General features: G+C 23.3%; 6 protein-coding genes across 6 annotated transcripts; 3 read left to right on the top strand and 3 right to left on the bottom strand. All coding sequences in view use genetic code 6, as the record gives it.

Moving 5' to 3' along the window:
* TTHERM_00474600 (PAP2 superfamily protein) lies at positions 1 to 1,560 on the top strand (the record flags this gene model as incomplete). Its single annotated transcript, XM_001023943.3, has 1 exon — positions 1 to 1,560. The coding sequence occupies one exon, from the start codon at positions 1 to 3 to the stop codon at positions 1,558 to 1,560; it is 1,560 nt and encodes a 519-aa protein (XP_001023943.1).
* A 1,049-nt stretch (positions 1,561 to 2,609) lies between these two features.
* On the bottom strand, positions 2,610 to 4,738 carry TTHERM_00474610 (transmembrane protein, putative; the record flags this gene model as incomplete). Its single annotated transcript, XM_001023944.3, has 7 exons — positions 2,610 to 2,765; positions 3,067 to 3,216; positions 3,268 to 3,382; positions 3,448 to 3,729; positions 3,783 to 3,933; positions 4,353 to 4,489; positions 4,662 to 4,738. The coding sequence occupies 7 exons, from the start codon at positions 4,736 to 4,738 to the stop codon at positions 2,610 to 2,612; spliced, it is 1,068 nt and encodes a 355-aa protein (XP_001023944.2).
* A 1,404-nt stretch (positions 4,739 to 6,142) lies between these two features.
* TTHERM_00474630 (hypothetical protein) lies at positions 6,143 to 8,961 on the bottom strand (the record flags this gene model as incomplete). The annotated part of the gene is made up of 3 exons (XM_001023946.2): positions 6,143 to 7,580; positions 7,643 to 8,861; positions 8,922 to 8,961. The coding sequence occupies 3 exons, from the start codon at positions 8,959 to 8,961 to the stop codon at positions 6,143 to 6,145; spliced, it is 2,697 nt and encodes an 898-aa protein (XP_001023946.2).
* Positions 8,962 to 9,810: 849 nt separating this feature from the next.
* TTHERM_00474640 (transmembrane protein, putative) lies at positions 9,811 to 16,146 on the top strand (the record flags this gene model as incomplete). Its single annotated transcript, XM_001023947.2, has 9 exons — positions 9,811 to 10,282; positions 10,339 to 10,515; positions 10,575 to 10,795; positions 10,900 to 11,512; positions 11,567 to 12,106; positions 12,165 to 12,834; positions 13,059 to 13,664; positions 13,724 to 13,993; positions 14,058 to 16,146. The coding sequence occupies 9 exons, from the start codon at positions 9,811 to 9,813 to the stop codon at positions 16,144 to 16,146; spliced, it is 5,658 nt and encodes a 1,885-aa protein (XP_001023947.2).
* Positions 16,147 to 16,802: 656 nt separating this feature from the next.
* On the bottom strand, positions 16,803 to 22,070 carry TTHERM_00474650 (cyclic nucleotide-binding domain protein; the record flags this gene model as incomplete). The annotated part of the gene is made up of 5 exons (XM_001023948.2): positions 16,803 to 20,879; positions 21,058 to 21,192; positions 21,258 to 21,742; positions 21,803 to 21,995; positions 22,050 to 22,070. The coding sequence occupies 5 exons, from the start codon at positions 22,068 to 22,070 to the stop codon at positions 16,803 to 16,805; spliced, it is 4,911 nt and encodes a 1,636-aa protein (XP_001023948.2).
* Positions 22,071 to 23,324: 1,254 nt separating this feature from the next.
* On the top strand, positions 23,325 to 24,916 carry TTHERM_00474670 (graves disease carrier protein). The gene has a single exon (XM_001023950.2). It carries the CDS (start codon positions 23,425 to 23,427, stop codon positions 24,559 to 24,561), a length of 1,137 nt encoding a protein of 378 aa, XP_001023950.2. The 5' UTR covers positions 23,325 to 23,424; the 3' UTR covers positions 24,562 to 24,916.
* The last annotated feature ends 288 nt before the right edge of the window (positions 24,917 to 25,204 follow it).

The following is a 25,204-nucleotide window of genomic DNA, read 5'->3' on the forward strand; positions in this document are numbered from 1 at the left end:
ATGGAAAACTAGCTTAGAAACTAAGAAGAAAATGGAGTTAATGCATAGCTGCTTTAACACAGAGATTCAAATATGATTAACCCTTATTAAAAAAATAGAAATGTTTACACTAAAAAATCAAATATTTTGCTAGGATTAAGTATTTTCCTGATAGTTCTCTCCACAATTCTCAATATTTTATTCCAAAATACCATTTTCAATACTTCATTAGATGTTTAGTAATCGATTTAGAAGAATATGGATGTTGAATTTCTTAAGTTTTTAATGAATATTATCTCTAACTTTGTCAATCCTACTATAGTCATTGGCTTACTTATCTTGATATTCGCATTCTCTAGAAAAAAATTTGAAATTCTTAACTTTTTACTATACTTTGCTTTTGTGAGCTATATTTGTTCAATTATGAAAACTCTTTTTGCTAGCCCAAGACCATATTGGGTTGGAAATAAGGTGAGTTAATGGGAATGGGTTTGCTATTAAGAATATGGAAATCCTTCAGGTCATTCATTATTAGGTCCTATTTTCTATGAATTCATCTTGCGTAATTATATTTTAAGAAAAATAAACAAAGAGAACAAATTAGCAAGAGTGGCTGCCACTATTGGCATTATCACTCTTGTAGCCCTCATTTTATTTTGTCGTCTTTACCTAGGAATGCATGCTTTGAACTAAGTCTTTTACGGCTTGATTATTGGAATATCCTTAATTATTTTGTATCGCCTCTACTTTGAGATAACTATCAAAAGAGTGCTGCTTTATTTAGTGAGGTGCAACATAGATAACTCAAAGAAACCAAAAGCTTGTGTTTACATTCTATCTGTATTTTTACTTTGCCTAATTCTATGCATAAACATATATATATTGCAAGATACTGTTAAGGATAAATCGAATGAAAATTAGTGGGAAATTTAGATAGAAGATAAATGTAATATAAAAGAGCTAGATCCCTTAAAGGCTTTTTACAATAGATGCTTTATTGATTGCTCAGGAGTCTGCATCTGCTTCTCTTTGATGCTTGGGTTCCTGTATTCTAAGCACCCAGAATTCTTACTAGGTCGCTATTCGAATCAATCTAATGTTTTTCTACGTTCTTTAGTAATAACTATTTCCAGTTTAGTCTTTATAGTTGGTTTTATTTTATTACCAACTGGTGAAATGGTTTTTTTGAAATTCTTTTTTTAATCTATTGGTGTTTTTGCTGCTGGCTTTTGTCTTATTTATCTAGCACCAATATTGTTGTTTAAGTATAACTTAGTACAACCTATTCACAAAGAACTCTAAAGTGAGTTAACTGAGGAACTAAGTACAGAAAAAAAGCATCCTAAAATCTATCAAAATTAGAAAGAAAGTCAAGAAGGTGATAGATTCTCTATAAATGCTAATTTTGAAAATAATCATAAAAACTCTGGTGATGATTATGAAGATCACGATATTGACTTCTAAAATACTTATGACCTTTACAAGCCTTAAAACACTTCTAATGGTACAAAATCTCTTCAAAATGACAAAAACGAATAATAATAGAACAATGAAAAAAGAGCTTCAAAAGAAATTAATTGAACTTACAACTTCTAACATTGAAATATTTTTATTTTAAGAAAATAATCTTTTCTTTCAAATTAAGTTAATGAATTAATACAATTACTCTCTTAAATACATTAATAAAAAAGATATTTAATCTCAAATGAAATCAACTCACTAATTCATAAGTTGATAGATAACTAAAAGTGCTTATTATACACTCATTGGTTTCTTTTGTATTCAATAGCACTATAAATTATGATAATATATAAATAATCCTCTCCTAAATTTCAGACTTTATTTTTATTTTCAGTATAAATATTAGTTTTGTAATGCAATAAACAGCATATCTTAAATATTTTATTTCTCAACTTTTCACAAAATTAATTAATCATGAATCATATTTATATTTCATTATGTTTTTTTTTATATTTGAGTAATTTTAACTATTACCTTATCAAATACGATAAGAAAAAAAATTGATAAACAAATTGGCAAAATTAGTTAATATTTTAAAAAAATTCTATCTTTTAAGAAGAATTTCTAAATAAATCATTATGTCTTCTTTGAAGAAAAAATCATTAAATTTATACAATTTAAATAAATTTTCAATAAAGAATTTTTAAAAATGAACCTAATAAAATAAATTATTTAATTATTTATGCAAAAATATATAATTATAATTTTGAATTTAAAGATATTTGTTTATAATTGATATATACCATTAATAATTGATAATTGATATTAATAATTGAAGAATACAATTAATATTTATTTAAATTATGAATTTGTTTTAGCTTTTAACTTTCTGTATTTTAGTTAAAATTAGTTGAATTATAAGAACTAAAAGAGAAAACTAAATGATCTAATATAAAGTATGAATTAAATTATTTAATACTTTAATGTTAATACTTAAGATTTGTTATTAAGATATTTTACTATATCTTTATTTCTTTATTATTTTTGGTTTTTTGTTTGTTTGTTTGTTTGTTTTTATATAGTAGTTATATATTTATTTTCTTTATCAAAATCTGGTTTTTTATTCTTTAACATATTTATTATTTATTAATTTAATTTAGGAAAACTATTCAAATTTCATTATTACTAATGAAAGATAAGGAAGCACTAATGTCATTATTACTTGAATCTTTATATTTGTTTTTACGGCTTTTCATCAAGTTATTAAATTGAATATTTCTACCAAATCCATTTTATAAATCTTCATTTGAAATCAAAGATTTTTTCTATATTTTAAATTTAAATTTTAAATAAAAAAGTATCTTTAATAAAATAAATAAATTTTGAAAAAATAAAAATTTAAATCATCAAATTCATTTTAGTTTTCAATCAATTTTTTATTTTTTTATATTTATTAAATTAAAAGAAAATTAATATTTTAAAGAGTAAATCAAGCTTTTCTTATAATAATTTTAAGCAAATTAATTTAAATAATTTTCTTAAATTTTTATTTTAATAAATTCTTTTTAAAATATTTGATTGTAAATTTGATTTAATAATTTAAAATATTGAGAAAGGGTTGATTACCATTTCATTAGAATATTCTGTTCTTGGTCTTTTATACTTAAATAAGTTGAATAAATATATTAAAGGCAAAAAAGTAACAACTATTTAAATAAAACTCTTCAAACTTTGTTCTCCTGCTTCACGACCATCATCAGCTTATTTAAGGTAGCTCTAAATAAAAAAAATATTTTAAATTTAGTTTGATTTTCTAATATATTTTACTGGTGGGAGAATGGTACAGCTATTCTCATTAGGAGAATTCTACAGTTAAAGCATATAGTAGATTAAGACACATAGAAGCAAAAATTAGGTAGAAAAATAGACAACTATTAAACTCCTAAAGTATTTTAAATATAAAAATATATGTTAAAATCAGTATCATTTTTCATTTTGAAATCTTACAATAAATCCTCAAGCTTATCTTCTTAATCCAGGAAATTTTTGATTCCTTATTCTTGTTCAATAGTAAACAGTGATATGAAATTTTTCTTTTAGATAGAAAATTTTTTATAAAATAAAAACCCCATAGACACAAAGAGAAAGCCAATAACAGTTCCAGCTATTCTTATCCACAAACCTGTTAAATCTTCACACTAATTGTATTACATTCCATCTTAAGAAAAATAACTAAATAACATCAAGCCAATTAGAGTTAGCATAATAACCAAAAAAACAATTAACAGCCTTTTAAATTAGTTTAAATAAATTAAAATATGAATATGCAATAATAAAAGTACAGTTTGCGTTCTGTGATTTTTTTAGAGTCTGTCATTTTATAATATTTATGAATAAAATAAAAGAAAATTGAGCAGAAAAGGATTTATCTGCTATAAACATCAAATGTTTTCATGAATGAGAAACTATAAATCGCCAAATATGTTATTTAAACTAATTTTTAAAAATAATTTTAAAATCAAATTTATATTCTTTTTTTGTAACAAAAATTGACTAAATAATAAATTTATTTTTCAGCTTTCACCTTGAAATTTTAATTTTCTAAAGTAATTTAAAATTATTTGCCTTAGTATAAATAAGTAAGGAAATACCAAAATAATTTTAAATCATGATTATATAAATTCTTATCGAATTGACTAATTTATTATACAGCTTTTACTTTGATACTTTATTTTTGTAAAGTAATTAAAAATTAATTTACTAAATAAAGTAAAGAAATATGATTTTTATCTATATTATTAAACTAACTAAAACCGATTATAATTTTATTTTATTTAAGTAATTTTTTTCTTTAAGAAGCTGTATATTTATTCAATTATTGATTTGAAAATAAACTCTAAAAAGTATTTTACTGATGGAAAGAGCGAATATAGCATATAAAACAAATGATTTTTTTGTCCAAAAGCGCTACTTTTTAACTTTCTTAATCCAAAATTCCCTAACGCACAATCCAGTCATGATGAAATAAAAAAGCAGCTACATAGCGATCCTATTTTTAATAATAATTATTAATTCATTAATCATTAAAAATATACTTTTGCTATCCTTAATATGATATTGTAAAATATTAATTAATTTTACAAAGCTTAAATTTTTTACAACTTGCGAGAATATAAAATTTTATGAATTAGAATAATTATTTTTAAATAATGAGTCAGTACCATATACAAAAAACGACGTTTTTAGATTAGTTTGAGTTATTGCTACAGGCTGAGCAAGCTTCAAATATTGTTCCCATTTTTATAATTTGTAATTGAGTTATGAATTATTTTTATTATTTCAATTATAATTTAATAAAAGAAAGCGATAATCAACAATTTAAGCAAAATTTCAGTTTATTCAAGGCTAAAATATTCTCTAAAGTTTAATTTGATTATATTAATCCTAATATACTTGTTTGTTGTTATTTGGAATATCAAAATACTACAAACTCTAACTAATCGAACTTAATTTTTACCTCTCTTATTTATTATTATTTCTAAGACTTCTTTTTAGAGCTATATTTTTAATAAAAAATTTACATCAATTTTCCTTGTCTTTTTTGTTATTCACAAATATAATATTACTAATTAATTTCTTTGTATTATACTCGGCCTTTCTTTTTACCTTTTATGGCCTGATTAATTTAAAAGGAATTTTATTAATCTCACATTAATAAATGCTAAGTGTCAATCAAGTCTTCTTCGATATTTATTTCTTCACTCTTTTTCATTCATTTATTCTATCTATCATATTTTATAAATATATAAGCAGTATTACCATAAATAGGTGATAGATTTACATATAAAATATTAAATAAATCATAAATATTACTAAACTAAATACCAACAAAGTATTGGCTAATTAGCATATTAATAGTATAGAATATTTTTATAAACAGTTTAATATTATAAAACTTAATTTAATTAATTTTAGAAAATATTTCAACAACTTTCAATTTAAACTCACTATTTTTAATATTTAATTAATTAATTTAAGAAACATAAATTTTCAATGAACAAAATTAAAAATGCAAATATTTTGATTATATTCTTTTATTAAATTAATTTTTCAAGGTTTGCTTCTTTTTTAATTTTTCTAAATATCAAAATAAAACATCTAATTTTGTTTTTATTATTTTCTCTTAAACTAAATAAATACATTTCCTTGTAGGAAGATAAATCCTATTCTAATTTATAGATAGAATTCCATCTTAAAAATTTTATATCAATTACTTTTATTAATTTGGAATTTAAAACTATAAATTTGGTTTGTCTAATGTAACTAACTTTAAGTTAAAAAATATAAATCAAGCTAATTCTATTTTTTATTTATTTAAAATTAGAATAAAATAATAAAAGAGAGTAAAAGTTATATAATATGCCAATTTCAGTACATTCATTTAAACTATTTATTAAAACTATTTTGGATTTTCTATTTATTTTTTTTATGGACTTATTTGATATTAGGTAAATCTCAAATTAACAAATTAATTTAAAAATAATATTTGGATTATTTTTTATTTTAAATCTTATTTCTTTAAATAATTTGAGTTTGCTAATTATTAGCTAGTTGCAAAAGAAGTTTTTAATATATTTTAACATTATAATAATATATAGTAATATTTACAAGTTAAATTAAGATTAAATTTTCAAATTTTATTTCATTTATTTTTATCTTTTTTTATTATTATATCTAAATTTTAGACAGACTATTCTAGAGACTCTCCTTATTCAGATATTTATTGATCATACTGCCTATTTACGGTATCAATTATTGCTAATTTAGCTTTTATTGAATTTATAATTAGATCATCTGCTTCCATTAGATCTTCGTTTAAAAAAAATTCATTTTTACTGTTTTTTGACTTCACCCTGCTTAGTTATAACTTCCTCTTAGCTTTAATGCTGAGCATTTTAGAAAACTATTTTAATTATTCAATTTTTACTTCGCTTTCTATATCTTCATCATTAGCTATTTTTTTCCAATTTTCTGGAGAGCTCTTCAAATTATACTTTTATTTTACCTAATCCATATAGTCAACTTTTGATTTCCAAGAGCACTGGTTATTTAGATACGAATTTTGAGTTTCTTCGAGTGGATTTAAGTATGAAATTGCTCTTTTTTATCTATTTCTCGATAAAGAATATTTGCTCAATATCTAAGACATATTAATACTATCTTTAGAAGAATTTAAATTATTTTAAGATGTTATACTTATCTACTTTTCATTATTACTGTTTATGCTTGATTATGAATACTACTAATTAAATTTTTTAATTGGTGTAGTATTTTAGTTATTACCATTTTGCATAGTGCTATAACTATAATTGCTTTTGTTTCCCTAATTAAAATCCTATTTTGGAGTCAAATAATTATAACTCTAGTCTAATCGTTTCAGTCTTCCATTATGACTTTAATAAGAATCAGGTGTTTTATTTTACTATCTCCGTGAATTAAAAAGCTAATTACTTGTTTGCTTTATAATAGGATCTCTAGGAAGTATTTTTATATCATTCAAATCCAATTTTTAGGAAGTCTTGCTTGCCTTATACCTTTCCTTCTCCTTTTCTATACTATATATATCATGAGGATAGCTGCTTTAGTTAATCATACTTTTGTTTTAATATTCTGGTGAAGGAGAAGCAATTCTAGGTTTAATTAATTAAAGTTTGTTGTTTTTATTTTTTAAATAATAAAAATTAATTATTGCAATGAATAAAATTTACCTGTTTTTGGAAGATGGCTAAAAAATTTCTTTAATTGTGTCCTAAAATTCTTTTCTATTATTCAATCGTTTGAGCAACATTTACTTGTTTTATTCCTCTTAAATAAACGTTGCCTAATTATTTGTTTTGTTATTACTCAAAGCTTATTTAGACCTAGAGTTTGTGTGATTAAAAGGTTATTCCTAAATTGCTTACCTTATTTCTACTTTTTATCTGCTCTATCTTGAAGCAGTTTTACGATTAAAATCTATATCAGATTATTTTATATTATTTACTTTTTATTCATCTATTTCAAGTTATTTTCTTGCTTCTTATCTCTTCACTTCATTCTAACCATTATTTCTTTTATAAACTTCTTGAATTAGTCTATCGCTTTTAATACAAATTAAAAAAGTTATATTTAAATTGATTGTAAAACAATAAAATTTAACTACCTTGTGTGGTTTTCTTGCTTAGGCAATTTTTGTTATTTGTATTATTACAAAACTAAAGGTTACTGATATTGTGCTTATATTTTATTAGCTTGATTTCCTGTTACATTATATATATTATTATTAATAGGAGACAAGCTACTTTATTTATTCTCTGTTTGAGTCCCTTCATCTATCTTGTTTGCACAAATTGCTTCCGTTTTGTATAGTTATTTCATGTCATCGTTTCTGTTATGATTGACTGAGACAGTTTAGCTGATTTCTTTTTAAGGTTGTAGCATTTAATTTTTTTGATAATCCTATTATTAATCTTCAAGAATATTTTGCTAACTTTTAATTACAGAGTTTACAGCAGCTTGTTTTGATTTAGATGGCTCTTCCTGGTTTTAAAAAGGTGTTTACATATTTTTTTAGCTTTACTAAAGTCCATATCTTAATGCTTGAAGATAATTGATCTATTTTTGAAGATTCTTTTCTATTTATAGAAATCTTTCTTCATCAATTTGCTAATTTTAGCTTTTTCTTAGTAATATGGCATTATATTCGTCTTATAAATCGTTTATTTTGCTTTGGATCAATAGTTAATCTGTTTCTAATCCATTTAAAATAACCTATAAATCATTTTTTAACTAATTTTTAGACTCTTCAAGTAAATTTTGTAAATCTTTAAATCTATTTGCATTTAAGGTGTCCTTTATTTTCCCATCCAAATCTTAAAGATTTTGATTCCCTCTACTTGAATGGAAATCTCTTGACTACTAAATTGATGTAATTTAGAGAGAAGAATTTACTTTCTCATCATCATTTTCTTAAATTCTCTCAAGCTCTTTCTTTTTCATTAGACTGATCTTATAGTGAATTTGAGGTGACTAATTGTTTTAAAAACTTGTATTTTGCTATATTTAAGTAGGTGATTAATTTTCTAAAAATTCATTTTAATCTAAACCCCTAGAAGTAAATGATCCTTAGCTTTATAAATTATTTTCTTTGTTTAGCGAATTCATATTTAAAGACTAGTAAGTAATCATATCTTTCTACTATTAATGATTATCTAATGGTTAAGTTGCAGAAATTAATTTAATAATTGACTTTTGTTTCTCTTTTGCCTCATTTCTATTTTGCTATTCTCTTAATGGACTTTCTAATTCAAAATCACTATTATCAGTTTTCTACTAAGATTCATATGATGGTAATTTATAACTCCTATTAACTTGTTTCCCCACTTTAACAGTTATTTATAAAATAGAATTTAAATATGCTACTAATATAAATTTATTATTACCATAATTGTATTAAACTTCATTATTATTATTCATCATCATTCATTATACTTGATTTGCTACTTTATTCAAAAAAAAACCTTCAATCCTGATGATATTAAATTACTAATTTTTATAAGCTAATAAATAAATCAATAATCGCAATAATCGCAAATTAGATGTAAATTTTATTCCAATCATTTTTATAATAATAAATGATATGCATTCAAACTATTGTTTTATCATTTAATAAAATTATAGTTTGTTCTTAAAGCTATGGATTTATAAATTTTATCATACTTTCTAATTCCATAAATACCCTAATTAATATTTTATACTAGTTTGCTTATATTTTGCATCAAATATATCATATTAATAAACTCTTTAAATATCCTACAAATTTAATCGCTCAATAATTGATTCATTTTACAGTAATAGCATCTATGCGATTCAGTAGCTTTTTACAATTTGAAAATAATTTTTATAAAAGTATATTTCTTCAAGCATAAATAAATAGATAAGAAATAAAAATATAAATTGTTATTTGAATATTAAAAAACATCTTAGAATAGAAAAACTACTAGAATTTATTTAAAATTTAAGAAAATTTTAAAAATTTCATTAATATTACTAATTTTTATATCATCAGATTATAATAATCAATAATATTTAGTATTAGTTTTTTATTATTAATAATAAATAATTCATCACACTAATAATATTTATATATCTTAACTTTTAGCTAAGTTGAAAAATAGATGCTTTTTGATATTTTAATAAAAATTTAATAGTTAATTTTGAGTCGCTTTATTTATTTATTATTGTTTTGAATGATTTAAGAATCATAAATTATTTACTAAATAAAATTTGATTTATCTTAAATAATTATAAAAACAAATAGCTATAGATATAATGAGATACAAATAAGGTGTAATTTTATTATTACTTCTTATTGCTATTACAAGCACACGTTCAGATGATTAAAGTCCTGATAACATTAGGACTGAGCAGATAAAAATAGGAAAGTAAATAGATGACATTTTATCTGAGAACTAGCTCGCAGCTTATTATAAATTAGAGCTGGAAAAGATACATTCAAATTAGGATCTAGTTGTTGTTGTAAAAGGAAAAACTCCTTTTGATGATCCTGAAGTTAGATTAGCATATGCCGTATAGGATTTTGTGAATGAATAACCTGAAAGCAAAGTATACACTTGTTAAAATGTTGGAAGAGAAATCTGTATTATCCCAGGAGAAGATTTAATAGAAAAAAAGAAGTCTTAAGAACAAATAAAGGTCTACATAGAAGTAACTTAGAGAAGTGGTGAAAACTGCCATTATGTAATTGAAGTAGAATATGAGGAAAAGCTTGTCTATCAATTTGGTATAATTTACACAATTTAAAAGATTAATAGTTACTAAAATTTTTTAATAAATCAGGTAAAGAATATACAATCTAGCTTAAGTAAGATATGTATAAGTAGATAGCGCTTAAATTTGATAATATTGAAACTTCAGAACTAAGTAATATATTTGCTTCAATCATCCCTCTTGAGCAAGGTCTAATAAATGATAAAATAGAATTCAGCGCTAAATAAGGCTCTATAGTGATTAATGGTAAAAAATTAATTAAAGACTTATAATATTCACATATATTTATTTATATTTGTAAATAGGTATTTCTATTTGGGAAAACGGACTAGGGTTAGCTATTAGAAATTAAAAATTTACAAAAGATTCTGAAATCTAATTTACAATTTATTCTTCTAGTCAGCAGTCATTCTTATTTTAAACAACTTCAACAAAAGCAAGTATTTCGTTGGAGCTTTAAGAAATAAGTAAGGGATATCTTTTTTAAGAAGAAGTAGCTACTTATAAAATCGATTTAAATAAAGCTGTAATTACTGTTTATTTGATATTTATTATATTTAAAATTTATATATTTTTTTATCATAATTAACCAGAATTTTTTTAATATATTGTTTTATATAAATAAAATAGAAGTAAAAAAATCATGAAAATTTTGATTTAATATTGAATATTCACCCTTACTTTGGGAGAGCTACTATTCAAGTTTTCACCAAGGATAGATATTAAGAAAAGGCAGATCCGAACTGGACATTTGAAGCTTGGGGTAGTGAACAAATAGTTTTAAAAGCTTAGGATAGATTAAAATACACCAAGCAGGATGATTTCTATTATATAAAAGTCATAGCAAAAACTGAATTAACATATTCCTTAAAAGCCTATTTATTTGACAAAGATTAGCTAACCATTGAATTCCACGATAGTGTGGTAGGTTTAAATTCTAAAGATGAGCTGACCAATTACTTGTTAAAAATAGTGTCTGTTGATGTAATTTAGGTAAGAGTTATGTTATTCAATATTGCTGGTGATAATGATATTTTCATTAAGAAATGTGAAACTTAGAAAAATGTTATTTGCAAAGTTACTGAAAAAGAAATTAAAGATTATGAAAAAAGCGAAAATAAAGATAACAAAAATATTTTTATTGCTGTGAAAGTTGGTGATTCTAAGAGAGAATTTATTACATTCACTCATAAAAGCGCGTGTGAAGATAAAACTTCTTGCAAATATGTGATTGCTTTAAAAGGTACAAACAACTATTAAATAATAGAATTATTTTAATTTTTTATGTTTTATATAGGAACTACAGATAGTGAAAATAAATATGCTTTAAGAGTAGGTAACGATGCCTAGCATGTTCTCTTGCAAAATAATATCCCTTTTAAAGACTAAATAGCAAAATTTGATATTAACTTTTATAAATTTGTTTCTCCAGCAGTAGGAACAATTGAATAAATAGACTTTATTATAACACCTTTTTTAGGATCAGCTATGGCTCGTGCTTCTACATTAAGCTAATATCCTAGGATGCATGATTTCGAAAAGTAAAGTAATGAATAAAAAGTAATTACTTATACAAAAAAAGACTATAATTTATCAGAGAAAACATTCTACTTAAGTGTCTTTGGAGAGACAGACGCAATTTTTACTATAACTCCTCACATCACATTTGATAAAAATGAAAATTTTGACTAGGAACCTGGAATACTTATTGTTGATGGTATTAAATAAGTTATAGTATTTAGCTAAAAATAGCCTAAGAAATACTTCTACTTAAAAGTTCCTGTTGATAGCAACAACAAAGTTCCAAAGTTATCATTAAACCTATTAACTACTTAAGGTAAATATTTTACTAAGAAATTTGCTTATAATTAATCCTTTAATCTTCAAAAAATTAGGAGCATATTATAGAGTTTATCTAGATTCAAGCTAAAAGATCATTCAAGAAACTCCTGAAAATGCTAGATTTAAAAATTAGGAAGTTGACACTTAAATAACTATATAAGATGGTACTCTTGAAGGAGAAATGCTTTTATTTGGCATGATTTAATCTCTCCATCAAAACAAAGATGAAAATGAGTTAAATAGTCTAATTTTATATTATCACACAGACTTTGTAGCATTTTAATTTGAATTGAATTTGTCTCATGTTCATTTATTCCATAAAAAGAAAACTTAATACTTTTCATTTTAAATAAAAAAAAACACTAAATATTATATTTCAGTTATCACTAATGCTAAGGAATAATACAATCTAGATTTTTATCTTTCTCTTGATAATAGAATAACCAAGCCTAATAATTAGCATAACACTGCTAAATTCAAAGCCTTTGAAGGATTTGTTATTGATTAAGATTTATTGGATAGGTATTGTCCTTTTCTCAATTAAGAAATAAAAGAAGATTAATAGTCATGCAATGTTGCTCTAGCTGGTTATGCTTACACAGATGTTCTTGCTACTATTACTATATCTAATGATGGATCAATCTTCTAACTATTTGAAGGTATTAACTTCAGAACTGCTCTGCCTCTTCCTAATGAATTCAGCTATTTCTTCCATGATATAATGTAATTATTAATTTTTAAATAAAACTTTTTATTTTATAATAATACTGTAAATTCTCATTAATTAAGGTATTTTTTTCTTAAATTTTTTTTGGCACTTTTTTTTGAGCAAAAAATATATTTAGAGAATGCCTTAATTAATGAGCATTTACAGTATATAATAATCCATATCATATTTATACAATACTGAATTAAGAGTCATCATATATTTTTAATTTTAACAAAAGGCCTGGTGTAGAACATACTAAAATAGAAGTAACATCAAGCTCTTCACATTTGCAAATTTATGCTCGTATTTATGTGATAATTAAAGATACATAAGATTTAATACTGAAAAAATAGAATTTCCCTACTAGTTAAAGATCAGAGTATTAATCTAATTTGGATATATTTAGCCAATAATCTGCAATCATCCAAATTCATTCAAAAGATAAAGAAGGTTGCTAAATGAATACGTGCAAAGTGCTTATAACAGTTGACAATTTAGACAAAAAGGTGAATGAAAATAAATAAGAAAACTATATGAATTTACTTGTTACTAATGATAAAAGTGTTTTAGAATTAGTAGAAGGAAAAGATTTTCCAATTTCAAACGAAGCTAATCAAATTAATTACTTTAAATATTACGTTGGATCAGATATTAAAAATTTAAAATTTGAATTGCTTATTAATGATAATGAATAAAATAATCAAGAATAGTTTGGATATAACTATATCTTAGTTTCAAATAGCACTCAAGGTCTTCCTACTTTTCAAACCAACAAATATTTAGATATTATGAATAATATGATTGATATTAGACCTGATGATAATTAAGTTTATATTAGCTAAGGGTAAATTTTAAATTTTTTATCAATTATTTATTTAACATGAATTCAATAAAATAAAAAAGTATGTACTATTTTGGTGTTATGCTCAGCTATAATTACCATAATGTTTTTGCTAGATTAACTTCTAACCAGAATTAAATAATCAATCTAAGTTTAGATGGTATTTAAAGGATAATATCCCTACAATCTTAAGAGGTAGCTTATACAGTGTTTAGCTTACATGAAGAAAACAATAAAGCTTCCTTTGAATTTTTTATTCTCAACCCTAATTCTGAATACAAAATAACTCTTTATGCTGATAATCTATATCAAAGAATTAACGGAATAAGAGAGTAATTTTTATATAACATTAAATTTAACATTTTTTACTTATTTATTAATAAAATTTATTAAAAGGATTGAAGATATTGTGAAGAGAAACTAAGTAGTAGGGTAAATGAGCAAAGATATTCACAGAATTTAATTCTCTCACGATAAAAAAAATTATCATTACGTTGCTAAAATAGAAAGCTAAATAAGATAGAAAATTACCTTCTTGCTAAGAGCAGAGGAGACCATTTAGGCTTTATTAAACGGATCTTATTTTAAGGATGTTATTTAACCCAAGAAGATGAGAATATTTGATTTGTAATCTGAAAAATGTATTGTAAAGCTAACTATATTTTCAGGTTAAATTTAAATTTCCCTAATTAATCCACAAGACAGGAAAGGTGCAGATACTTCCAGTTGGCTTGAAAAAAAAGAAGTTATTCATCAGATTACATTTAGTAAAGAATGGAATAATGTATTAGAAATACCTATTTAAAAAAGTCAAAATAGAACATCAAATGATCTGCTATTAATTGAAAACTTAAATGAGAAAAATGATGCTTTTTACTTTATTGAAAATATTGATATTGATTATTACAAAAAGTTTGACCCTAATCTTTTGCCAGGTCACCCTCGTTCTGGGTCTCTTAGACAAGGTGATTCAGTATCTTACAGCATATAAAATCTTGGTTTAGTTAAAACAGTTTTTAAGCTGTCCATATTTTTCCCGTCATTCCACTTTAGAGAATAATTTAATTCAGATATAAACATGCCTAATGTTACACTTAGTGCTTTAAAGGCTAATGCAGAGTTTAACATAATTGATTAAAAGCGTACATAAAGTTAAATTTACTTTGAATTTGAAATAAATCAAGGTACATGCTAACTTAATATTACTAAGATGATTGAGGATAATAGTTTGAGTAACTTAGATGATGACTTTTAGAGTATCTTAGAATACGTAGTTAGTTTAGATACATAAGGAATTATGCATGTAATAGATGATGTGAAATACTATTAGACACAATCATCAAAATTCGTAAATACATTCGAATACTTCAGAGAGTGGGGAACACCTTTTATAGTTGAAATATTTGACTGTGCTGGAGACACAACTTTGGCTTTATCTGAAAGCTTAGCTGCTGTAAAAGAATTTAGCTCTGACTTGGTTATGCGTTAGAAAAATTTCGGAAACTATAAATTTTACACATTTTCAACTTTCGATGCTTAAAAACAAGAAGAAGAAGATTATAACAACAACCCTGAGGATGATTTTATAGCCAAATCAAGTATACTATATATAGGTGCAAAACCTCGTTCATTAGATCCTAAAACAAAAAAAGCTGAGTACATAATAAGAGCTATTTCTTTCCCTTCTGATAATCACTAAGCTTTTATGCTACCATTTGATTCATTTTACATAAAAAATGACTCGATTTTAGTTGAAGAAATAGGTGAATAATCAAATAAAGGACTGAGATTTTCAGCTTAAAATATCCGATGTGAGTAGGGTTGCTTGTAAATTCGTGCTAAAGTTAATTATGTAACTTATGAGCTTTATCTTGCAAGTTCACTGCATTCTCTATAAGAATATTCAGTTTGCCATACAAATTTAACCAATTATAAAGACTTAAATTAATAATATTTTACTTAAGCTGAGTCTAATAACGGATTTTTGTTGATAAGAAAAGCTGTTAAAAGTTTAGGATTAGCCGAAAAAGCTAATTCTTAAGCAACTTTCAATGTTACAATAAGTGAATTAACAAATAAACCTACAGAACTTTACTACACAATAGTTGCAACAGTAAACATTAAAGAGTACGGGTCACAGAAATCATAAAATGTTCCTATATTCTATAAAAAAGAAAAACTTTCTAACGGCTGGTATAAAAATTGTGTAGAGTGCTAGAACATGAAAAAAGAAATTGAAAAAGATGAATAAGAAAAAGAAAATAAGAATTTAGAAGAAAATAATGAAGAATCTTCTGAATCAAACTTTTATTCTATAAGTCTTATTTTTATTTTTATTTTACTTGGAATAATTGGTCTATACTCTTTATATAGAATATTCGTTTATTGTAAAAATAAAGGTCACTACTCTCTCAAAAATATATTCTCAAATACTGCAAGTAGTTTTGAACTAAATTAGTATCATCAGCATGATTCATATAACTGATAATGTCCAAAAACTATTAATTTGTTATGAATTCATTTAAATTCTTGTTTATATATCTACTTATTGTATACAACAAGAAAATTATTTTTTTAACAATCCATAATATTTTTTTATTAAACTTTTTAATTAATAATTTAAAAAATATTATTTTTCTTAAATTATAAAATAAATTATGCATATATAGAATATATAAGAATGATAATTTATATATTTACTTCTTTTTTGTCTATATTTTTTCTATGATTTAATTATTTATTTATTTAAATTTAATTTAATTTAATTTATTTATTTATTAAGTTAGAATCCTTTTTAATTTATTTATATATTTTCAAAATTGAAATTTTCGGTAATTTACTATTTATGTATAAAATTATATTTTACAAAAATAGGAATTAATTTAAAAAGTTTTCAAATAATAAATTGTAAACAATTTTGATTAAATTAATTTATAAAAATAATAAACAGTCTACATTTTTTGAATTTTATAATTTCAGTAAATTCTTTTTTATTATTTCAAATATTATTTATTAATTTTAATCATTAAAGCTTGGTGTTGTGAAATTTTTATTTTACTTCTTATATTTTGAATTAAATATTTTAGTTTATTAAACTAGCTTATATCTTACATTATTTATCATTAACTAATTTAAAATTAATCATTTAAACTTTTTTGTTTTAAATTTAGATTACAGACCATATTTTAAAATTATAGAATGAGTCAATTCTTTCATTTCTTCTTCTACAGTTTTTGTAGGTATTTACTTGAGTGACTTAATATTATTTCTTGGAATATTACTTATATATTGCGGAGATGCATATCTGTTCTTAATTTCTAATATATTACTACTACTTTTCTGTTTTAAAACACTATTCAAAGGAGATAAAATATGCTTATTTTGCAAATCTTATTTTTCCTCTTCTTAAGAATTGTTAATTATTTTGTTTAGATTTTCATTTTATTACATTTTAAATTCTTCTTCTAGCTTAGAAGAATCAAAAGTTCCTTGTTTGTTTAATATCCCTTTGTTAATATTGTGTTAACTGCTTTAAATAGTTGAAGAAGCATTGTTTTTTTATAATAAGCTGTAATTTTTTAAAGCTTCTTCTGCTTTCTTGTTAGTTTAAAAAAATTTATCTAATTGAATTAAATCGTTTTTAGCTTAATCCTGCAGCTCTTCAAGCATTTGCAAATCTTCATCATAGGCTTGATTGAATTCTTTATAAGATGCTTTTTTAGCAAGTTCTATATTTGCTTAGCTTCTAATACTACCTATAATTTAGGGCTTTTGTTGGAAATTTAAAATAGAGTTACCCTCTTTAGATTACATTTTTTTAAATTACTGCAATTCTTTTTTCTTTTTTTCTTAAATATTTTGTAAATTTTCATAGAATTACTAAGCTCTTTGATTTATTATTTTATTTCTTCCTTCTTCTATAATAGAATTAGATATATTATGCCTGCTAGTAATATTAGGTATGCTACTATTTACATTATCAAGATGTACCATTGATTAATTTTGTCTGTCTAACACTATTGAGGTTTATCCTTAAATTTAAGATTATGTATTATGTAAATTCCTTTAATTTTATTGTTTAATTTTCTTTTTTTCACTCAAATTTGGCAATTTGAGATTGTTAGAGGTAAAGCCTTAGACTGGAATGTTACCTTCTAAATAATTTGGCTAATCTTTCTAATCTAAATGTAATTGATGTTGTATTTTTTCAATTACTGATCCTTTAACTGGTTCACTACTTCTCCAATTATATAAATAATTTAGATTCTTCTTTTCTGGAATTATATCTTTGTTTTTTTTTAGAAACATTTGGAAATTTTTGTCTAAAACTTGATCAGCTACTCTTTCTTGAACATTTTAAAATCCTGTTTCTTTGCAATAGTTTTCTTTTAATTTGAGATAAAAAAGACGCTTAAGGTTTATTTAGAGTTGATTTGCATAACTATCTAAAAAAGGTAGATCCTTATTTTTTATCTTCTTTTTGTCAAAATTATTAGATAATGCTTTTGCTTTCAATTCTAAATATTCATCTACGGAACTCTTAAAGTGAATTTTGCTCTTTTTGTTTTATTTTGAGCTTTCATAGATTTTATATTTATCGATATTTTAATCATCATCTTCTTGGTTTTGAGACATTTCTTATTTGTTAAAGAAAGTAGAAAAGTTCTTTAATCCAATATTAAGGGGATCTTAAAATTGATGTTTTCTGCTAAACCTCGAGTTAATCTTACTTTAAGGGGTAGAATAGGCGTAATCATTATAACTGAAAAAAGACCCTCTCATTCTAGAAGTTGATTGATTGCCATCTTCAGTATTTCTTCTTTCTATTTCAACTCCATTAATAGGAGTTTCTACGTTTTCTGATTTTGTCAACTCTATATTCATATTTTCTTCATTTTAGACCTCATCTTATGGTATTGGCTCTGCTTTGATATGGAATAAGCTTACTTTCTTTTACTTCTCATTTTCTTTAGCTTTAATTAGAGAATTGTTTAAGGGAGACCCTATTTGATCACTAGAAATAGGTTTATTCTGTAAAGATCTTATTTACATTTATCTAAGTATATTCCTTCCTGTTGATGCTGATCCACTGTATACACTTTCACTATTAGAAAAGCTATTAGATGGGCTTACTGAATTCATAGCTTTAGTAAGAATCTTGGAGTTTTAAGGAGAAACTAATCCAATTTTACTAATATGTTTTCTGATTATTTGTTCCTTTAAATCCTCATCTAAACTATTCTTTTAAATCTCTAAAAGTTGCCTTTCCTCTTGAAGTTAGCTTTTATTTTTCTATTCATTTAATTTAATGTTCAAATCAAGAACTCTCATTTAGGATGTTTTTATTAAGTCATCATATTTTGTAGGATCTTACTTTTAAGTCATTTTTTTTTATAAATTTTTAATTTCTATTAATGACTTTAACTCATTTTTATTTTATGATTTTAAATCTTTAACTTAAATGAAGTCCTTTTAATTCAGGACTTCATTTTTTATAAATTAAGATTCTTCTATCGCTCTTTAAAGAAATTTATCAGTAATTTTTGAATTTATACTGATGTTACTCTAAGATTATAGCTTTGGATTTCTATTGCTAAATAATGAACTGTTAGTAATATTTTTAGGAGTTATGTTAAAACCGTTTCCTACTTCATCTTGTGGAGAATCGCTAAATTTTGATTGTGAGTGTACTTTACAGAGATGGAAATTATCTCTAAACTATTTATATTATGACTATCTCAAATCATTCTAATCGCTCTCATTATTATCAGCAACTTTTTATTAATGAACACTTTGAGCCTATCTTTATCGCTGCACCTTATCTTATTGTAAAACTTCTAAATTTTCAAAATATTAGAGAGGCTTATCTTCATCTATATATATACTCTTCTTTTTACCTGAGCTATGTTATTAGTTATTTTGAATTTATTAGATAGGTGTACTATCATATTTATAACCACCTTAAATTGTTAATGCTTTCTTTTATTTTCTTTAAAATTTAGTCTTTTGATTATCTTAATAGAAAGTCTAAACTGGAGATATTTGTGTAGGAGATAAAAAGTCTTTATTTTTATCTACCAAAATAGATTATGCCTTTTTTGTTATTTATGAGATACGAGAAGAATCGCATTTATGTTAGATAGATAAAGAAGAGCAAGAAGAAGATTAATGCTATTCTTCTTCTTCATTTATTAAATCTTTATCTGTAAGAACGATAGTCCTTCTGCTTAATATCCTAATAGGAGATTTTGAAGATTTTTCTGCCTAATCATCTAAAGAAGTTCTAGAAATATTATTTTAGTTATCTAAGCTTAGCTAAGATGGCATAACTTATTCATTATGAAATTCAAAATTACTTATATTGTTAATAGCTTCATCATCGTTGTTATTGATTACTCTTTGTGAAGAGAAATACCTTCTTTAAGAATAAGAACCACTCTCTTAGTTTTTTCTATGACTAGTTATCAGTTCTTACAAAGAATTTTAGCTTTTTAAAAGTGAAACTCGAAAATTTGGAATAGTCTTAATTTTATTTTTTTGTATTGCAGTATCGTTTGGCTCTGGTATCTTAACCTGGCTTTGCCTTTGAGAAGGTGGATTTAATGAACTATTTATATTATTTTTTTCTTTTATTTCCTTTGGCTTCAGAATATCGATTTCAAAATCTTTACTAGAAATGGGCAAAGTGTTTTAATAGTGAACTTTTTAATGAATATTTGTGTTAAAAGGAAAATAAGTAAAATCATTATGGTCTTCACTTTCTTTTCCATTATCTTTTTGGATTTTATTTACTATTTATTTTATTTCATTTACTTATTATATTTCATCCTAGTTATCATTCTACTTGCCTATTTCCTACAAATTAATCTTTTTTATCTTTTTAGTTTGATTATCTATTTCAAAAACAGAGGTTTGTTTAACATATGTTTTTTCTGGTACCACTTAACGTGATTTAAAGAAAAAAAAATCACCGAATTTCTGCATTTAAGAAGAAATTCTATGCACTCTATCATTAAAATCTACCATTTTAGCTTTAAGTTTTTCCTTTAAGCTGTTATGGAACATTTAATCTTAGTCTACTACATAAAGAAAAATTAAACTAGGGATTACTTGAACTGAACCTCCTTCATAGCCTTCACAAATACAGCTATAGTTTGCTGGCCTCCTCATGATTATATCATGTTCCCCCACCACATCATTAACTTAAATAACTTTCAACTAATTAAAAAATTAAGTATTGAAAGAATAAAATTAGTATGAATTTTATAGGAAAATAAATTTTTTTCATAAAACAGAAATTCAAAATCTAATTAAAAAAGTTTTTAATATTATTTAAAAGGTTCATTTTTTATAAGTTTAATTTTCTAATAGTATAAAAAGGATTAATCAATTTTACCTTTGTATTCTTGGTGTATTTCTTATTGTCTTTTTATTTTTTTCTCATAAACTACTCAGCAGGATGAGTTACTTGTTTGAGAGGGTTATTCATTTTTTCAAACATACTATCTTCGTCTTATATCTGCTTATACACCTTATTTAAATAAATAATTGTTTAACAGTTATAAATTATAGCAGATCATATTTATCAAAAATTACTCCAAATTCTCCTTTTCTGATGATGTAGACATTTTCATCTTTTTAATTTTCAGTAATAACTGACTGCTTTTAAACATATTTTTGCTTAGATGACATATAAAGCATTAATCTTTAATAAACGACAGAGCAGTCAGAAAAGAGATTTGACTGAAAAATTTTCATTTTCCTTTTGATGAAATTCAATTCTTTATCATAAATATATCTCTGGAAATACTTGCTATCAATGGTCATCAAGTATACTTCGCTTTCAGCAATAGCTATTTAATTAGCTATGCTATGATTTATCAATCCTATTTCTCCAAACCAACTATCTTTCTCCTTAAAAGTAATGAATTTCAATAGCTTTTTGTAATCAGAAACAGGATATTTGAAGATATCATTTGACAATTCATTCTTCAAATCTTCATATCTCTGCTTAAATTCCTTAGGAAAGTAGATCCCTACTGTTCCTTTGAGGATTACAAAAAGTTTCTCAGATAAATCATCTAAATAAATAATCATATATTAGATCCAAATATATTTTAATTAAAAATGTATTTGCATACTTTATTGGTAAATAATTTGATTAGCTGATTTCACTTACAACTCAGCATTCATGCATATTTGCATAATTGCCTCATTTCTAAATTTATACTTTAAATTTAGAGGATGATTTTGCAGAAAATCGCGGATTTTATAATTATCTTATAGGGCCCTTTTATCAATCGGAGTACTTAATAATCTGAAAATTAACTAATCCTATATAAATAAATAAAAATGTTGGGCAAAACATTTAACTAGCTAAATAATTACATAAAAAATCTCTTCATCCATATCAAAGAATTGAGTGTGTTTAGTATCTTATATGCTCTCAAAGAAGATTTATGATTTTATTAAAGAGATCCTTTAAGCTAAATTCGGAAATAGATAATTAATATTTCTATTGGATTTGAATTAATAAATAAACTTTTTAAGAAATAATCTTTTTATTAATTTTGCATAATTTGAGTTTTTTACGACCACTAATTATTTGGTATTAAGTTATAAATAAATTCATTTGAGAGAAATAGAAAACATCAACAAACTCCAAAGTCAGCATATCTTGCTATTTACTACTGATTTGGAATTTATCGAATTAAGAAAAAAATTTCACTATTTTATGTTTTAAATTATAAATAGATAAAAAATAAACCATAATTATTAAATAATACTTAATTCAAATCATTCTATTTTTTTGTAGCTCTATAATGGGTTTTCTTCTTCTAAAAATTAAAATATTTTTATAAATCTAATTTATGTTGCTGTAATTTAAAATAAAAAAGGTAATTATTTTGTATATTATTGTAAATTTTTACTGTTCAAATTAATTCAAAATTATTAGCCAGTGATTAAGAATTCTTAAAATATTGATAAAAAATTTAAAATTTATTATCCATCATAATCTATAGCCTGTTTTTTTTCATATCAATAAATATACACTGCTCAAAAAAATCTTCTTACAAATTAATGAATTAATCGATGCACATTTAAACTGATTCATTCAAATAATTTACTGAAAAGGCGTTAAATTTGATTACCATTAACAGTTTTCTAGTTTTTTTTGGGAAATGATAATATTTAAAATTGAATATAAAATAAATGTGTGGATTAAATGTTAAAAAAGGATATGAAATACTTAAGCTAATATATTTTTAATTTAATAATTTTGTTTTATGTTATTTATAAACTAATCAGCAAATTGTATTCTCATGCATACTAAAATATTATTTTATTAGAGAATAGATATCAAATTTTTATTAAAATTAAAAAAATAAAATGAAAGATTTATTTTATATTTTGAAAAGAAAAAATATTCATTTATTTATTTTTTTCAATTTCCTTTGACATTTCTGCTGCAACATTCAAAAATATTTTCAATTATAATAAATCATAAAAAATAATTTTATTTAGCAAATAAATGTTGAATAAAGATGAAATTTATAAAAATGAATAATTAATTAAAATTTTTAATAATTATTATCCATTTTTTTTTAATTTTATGAATTTTTAAAAATGAAATCTAATAATTTTTTTGAGTTAATAATTTAAAAAATAAATTTATATTTAATTTTACTTAAAAAACTTTAAATATAGTACAGAAATTCTATTTACAATATTTATTTCTTTGTAACAATTTAATTTTTATTATATGAAAAAAATTTTATTAATGCCACCTTTTTAACTTTTTTTTAAATTAAAAATGCTCAATAAAATTTATTATTTTGCTAATATTTTTAGAGTAGTTCAAATAATAAATATTTGCGCGAAATATTCATATGATATTTTATAAATATTAGATTGTTGGTTGCTAGAAATTACTTTAAATAGAAGTAAAAAATATTAATTAATTTTAAAAAAAAACTTTGATTTATTATTTATCTAATCAATGAACGATCTTTACAACTTTTTAGCTGGAGGTATCTCAGGAGTAGCTTCAAGAACAGCTGTAGCTCCTATTGAAAGAGTGATCATCCTTAAGCAAACTTCTATTGAGTAGTATTAAGGAAGTAATACAATTTAAGCTATTCTAAAAATGTATAAAATTGAAGGTGTAAGATCTCTCTTCAAAGGCAATTATGTCAATTGTTTAAGAATATTCCCTTTTTAAGCTATTGAATTCTTCATGTTTGATAAATACAAAAAATCATACAATCAATATATGTCAAGCTATATACAGCTAAACAGAGTAGCTCTTGATCTAATAGCTGGAGCATTAGCTGGAGTTACAGCTTCTGCCTGCATTTATCCTTTAGACTTAGCTAAGACTCATCTAGCTGTTAACATCTCAAAAACACCAAACGCATCTAACCCAGGATGTATATAAATTTGGAAAGAAATTATTCTTCATGAAGGTTTCAGAGGACTTTTTAAAGGACTCTCTGCTACAATGATTGGCATGGCTCCTTATGCTAGCTTAAAGCTAACTTTCTTCAATAACTTATAGTATTACGCAAGTAAATAGTTAAATAAAGATTAAAAATAAATGCCCCTTTATTGGAACCTTGCTATTGGCGGTCTTTCAGGATGTCTAGCTGTTACTATAACCTATCCCACTGACCTGATTCGTAGAAATTTGCAAATAGCAAAAATGAATTCTAATACTAAACCAACTTATCTTAGTATAATAAAAAAAATTTACAACAAAAGTGGTTTAATTGGCCTATACAGAGGGTTACCTGCAACTTACTGCAAAATTTTACCTTCTACAGCTATAGTTTTTGCAATCAATGACTGTTTGAAATAAATTAGAACAAAATTCCAAACAGGTAAACTCTTACAATATTGAGGAAAAGAAAAATGAAAACTAGACAAAACTAATGAAAAAGCTAAATATTATTTATATAACCAACTATATTAGAAAAAATTAAAGAAAAAAATATAATTATTCTTCTTATTTTGATCATTTAAACAATAATAATAAATATATATAAACACTCATATGAAAAATATTAAATTTTGATGAATTAATATCAATATTTTGTAATTATTTATATCTCTACTATTAATTACTACTTGTATCTATAATTTTGATTTTGAAATTTTCATTTGATAAGAAAATCTTTTTCATTAGATTTATTATTTCAACTTTTTAACGAAAATTTATTATTATTCAGCAACATTTGAAAATAAATAAGACACACTAATTCTTTCTTAATATATGTAATATATGAAATAAAATAGAATTTAAAATAACTTTAATTTTTATAATAAATCATTAATAAAAATATTAAATTAATTTAATACATTTTATTCTCAAATAATAAAATTTATTTCTAAAAAACCTTTTAAAAAAATAATATTTATAGATATGTGATCTTTATTTATTTAAATATTTATTATTAGAATTCATCATTTTAAAATTGAGTACTAACTAAATTTCTATTTATTAGAGATCTTCAAAAAATGAAAGCTTTAATAAAAAAATTATA

This window comes from Tetrahymena thermophila, assembly GCF_000189635.1.
Source record: "Tetrahymena thermophila SB210 genomic scaffold scf_8254403, whole genome shotgun sequence".
Taxonomy (NCBI): Eukaryota; Ciliophora; class Oligohymenophorea; order Hymenostomatida; family Tetrahymenidae; genus Tetrahymena; species Tetrahymena thermophila.